Genomic DNA, 2876 nt, shown 5'->3' with positions numbered 1-2876 from the left:
TGTGTGTAAAACTTACTTCTAGACTATACTGTAATTAATAAGTGACATAGATAATGGATCATTAAATGGTTCTCTTTCACAGTTTCTGTTCACTTTTATATCCTCACCAGCAGAGGGCAAACTACACAGAAATTGAACCTTGCCCAAAGCGGAAGTTAGTCCTTGTTGACTTTCCGGTCTTCTCAAGCAACATGGCGAACTCAGACCATGTTGAGCACGACTCAAAACACGTGAAAATGTCTGGCCAAATTCCCGAGACTTGCGTTCAGGACCCGGCAGATAAAGTTAATTTATCGGCACGTGTAGATTTGGCTGGTATTCCGTGCGCCATTCCGTCTTTTGCAGCAGCTTCCGAACTTGTATCGGCACCTTACTCGTGTCTTGTGATGAACACTCACCGAAGACACATCGTGCTTCCACCCATGTACCTGAACAAGAAGAGGACATCATTACGGGAGGAGTTAAAGGCCGAGTTGCTCAAGTTCTCACCAAGGTGACATCTTAAATGTGTTGGTTAATTTTAATTGTTGACGTGGCGTGGGAAAAAAAGGGCTGATTTTATTTGTAACATTTCCACATTGATTATAAATGTATGTTTTGACCCTCTGGATTGTCATGTTCTCTCCTGCAGCCTCCAAGGTGTTCCTCTAGCTTTTGACAATATACAGCTTATGAGCCACTATGGAGACATTTATGGTGACAGTGGCTACATCCACATGGACATACAAGCCAACTTTATTATATTTCAACCTCAAGCAGGGCAACGATTGCTGGTGAGTATTGTATTACTGTCATACTCTGATGTATGACTTATGTTATCCTTGTTAGGTCGAATTTCATGAAGTTGTTTTAGAAACAGTTAGTTGACAACTGTGATTGAATATTATAGCCATTTCTACCCCTAGGGCAAGGTGAATAAACTAGGTGTCAGCCACGTGGGCTGCCTGGTCCATGGCTGCTTTAATGCCAGCATTCCCAAGCCCACCCTGGTTTCCGTGGATACCTGGAGGGACGCAGGGCCCAAAATTGGAGCGGAGCTGGAATTTGAGGTGAATGCGCTTGATGCTGACACTGCCGGTGTGCTGCTTATAAGAGGACGGCTGAACAGAACCAAGTATGTATACCAGAGTTGTCACCATCAAATCTTTTTAGAAACCATGATGCTATCGAGTAATTGAATGGGTGTTTTGGGGCAAACGTATTATTTTTGTGGTCAATGTATTAGTGTCAACTTTTTTTCCTCAGGAATAATGTATGTTCTAAATGAAAGGGGGGTTTATTGCGGGAATACACGCCATATAGTTTTGATATAGAGACCACCAAAAATGAACATTTGAAAATAAGTTTACCCCTCCCTCACAACTTTCGCTCTTTCTTGCACTTAAGCGGTAAAAGCATGCTAAGCATGCCACAGCTGCTGAACTGGCAAAAAAAAGAAATGAAATAATCACCAAAGTGTCTAACAAAACCATATCATTTCCACTATAATCAATCTGATGTCTTAATGATGAAAAAGCATCCAGAATTTTGGTTTTTGTTTCAAACCGTACAAATATGTCTTGGGGAAATTAACGTCACACCGTTTGTGTACATCAGGGTTCAGGAATTGTTGGCTATTGCCGAGAGCTCCGATTTGGCTATCACCGTTGACCAGGATGAGCTAGAAAGCACAGAACCAGCCACAGAACCCAGCGAGGAGTCTATTGTCGAAGACTCCACCAAGAAAAAGAAGAAAAAGAAGAAAGATAAAATGAAAGAAGTGAAAGAAGAAGTAGCGGCCTCGCCATCACGCCAAGACGATGTTAACGCTGCGCTCGATTTGAATGGAACAGAAATGGACGCAAGTGGGGAGAAAAGGAAGAAGAAAAAGAAGAAAGATAAAATCAAAGAAGAAGAGAAAGGCGAACTCATGTCGACGCCCTGCCAAGGCGATGGTGACACTACTCTGGAGCTGAAGGGAACGGAGAGCGACGCGTATGGTGAGAAAAAGAAGAAAAAAGAGAAGAGGATAAAGGAAGAAGAGGAGCAGGTGCAACTCTCTTCCATGGAGATCCATGCCAGCGACTCCAGCGGTTATCACAGTGACAAGCCCAACAAGAAGAGAAAACATGAAAAGGAGAGCCAAGTCGTAGCAAGTTCTAGTCAAGATGCCGAAGAGCCAAAGTCCAAGAAAAAGAAGAGGAAAAGTGACGTCGCTTAAAAAAATAGATTTGATCTGATTAGAATTATCCTGCAAATACCAGAATGGGTGAACAGTTTCCCCACGTCTGCAGTTGCCATTCTTGGCCGAATGGGGGCGCAGAAATACTGCTTTACAAAGCAGTACCAACTGGACTTGACAAGATAAGGATAGAATACGTTTCAATCTCCTCTGTGCCTTACAATTCTCCACAAACTGCAACCATGTGAAAATCTGATAACCGCTACAAGGAAATACCAACATTAAATATTAAGGACAACAACTTCATCGTCATGTAGTTCTTTTGAAACCAAAGTAAATGCTGAATAAATATAGATTGTTCAAAATAGTCTTTTTTTCCTGATCGTTCTAATTACTCTTGTGATAACTAACAGCATCAAATACTTTTGCAGTCATCATTTATGCTGAGCGGCGAGTGTCGGGTGATGAAGCGTCGAGAGACAAGTTAAAGGGCTGCGTGTGTTTTCTTTACCTCCCACCTCCTCACACACACACACACGCATACAAATCCTGCCTTTCAACAGGGAATCTCAATTAGTGGTGAGGTGCAAAGACCCGCGGAGCTTATCGGGAGCCGAGTAAAGAGGAGAGATAAGTGGATGCAATTAAATGGTCGCGCCTTCATCCGTCCCTTCTGATCATCTGTTTCTGTATCAGTATTGTGATTTACACTTGG

General features: G+C 42.6%; 1 protein-coding gene across 1 annotated transcript; it reads left to right on the top strand.

Moving 5' to 3' along the window:
* Positions 1–137: 137 nt before the first annotated feature.
* On the top strand, positions 138–2528 carry polr1f (RNA polymerase I subunit F). Its single transcript, XM_061267005.1, has 4 exons — positions 138–493; positions 632–773; positions 906–1114; positions 1597–2528. The coding sequence occupies exons 1-4, from the start codon at positions 192–194 to the stop codon at positions 2198–2200; spliced, it is 1257 nt and encodes a 418-aa protein (XP_061122989.1). The 5' UTR covers positions 138–191; the 3' UTR covers positions 2201–2528.
* The last annotated feature ends 348 nt before the right edge of the window (positions 2529–2876 follow it).

The sequence above is a fragment of the Syngnathus typhle genome, linkage group LG20 (genome assembly GCF_033458585.1).
Source record: "Syngnathus typhle isolate RoL2023-S1 ecotype Sweden linkage group LG20, RoL_Styp_1.0, whole genome shotgun sequence".
Classification (NCBI taxonomy): domain Eukaryota; kingdom Metazoa; phylum Chordata; class Actinopteri; order Syngnathiformes; family Syngnathidae; genus Syngnathus; species Syngnathus typhle.
This window is presented reverse-complemented; position numbering and strand designations above follow the sequence as displayed.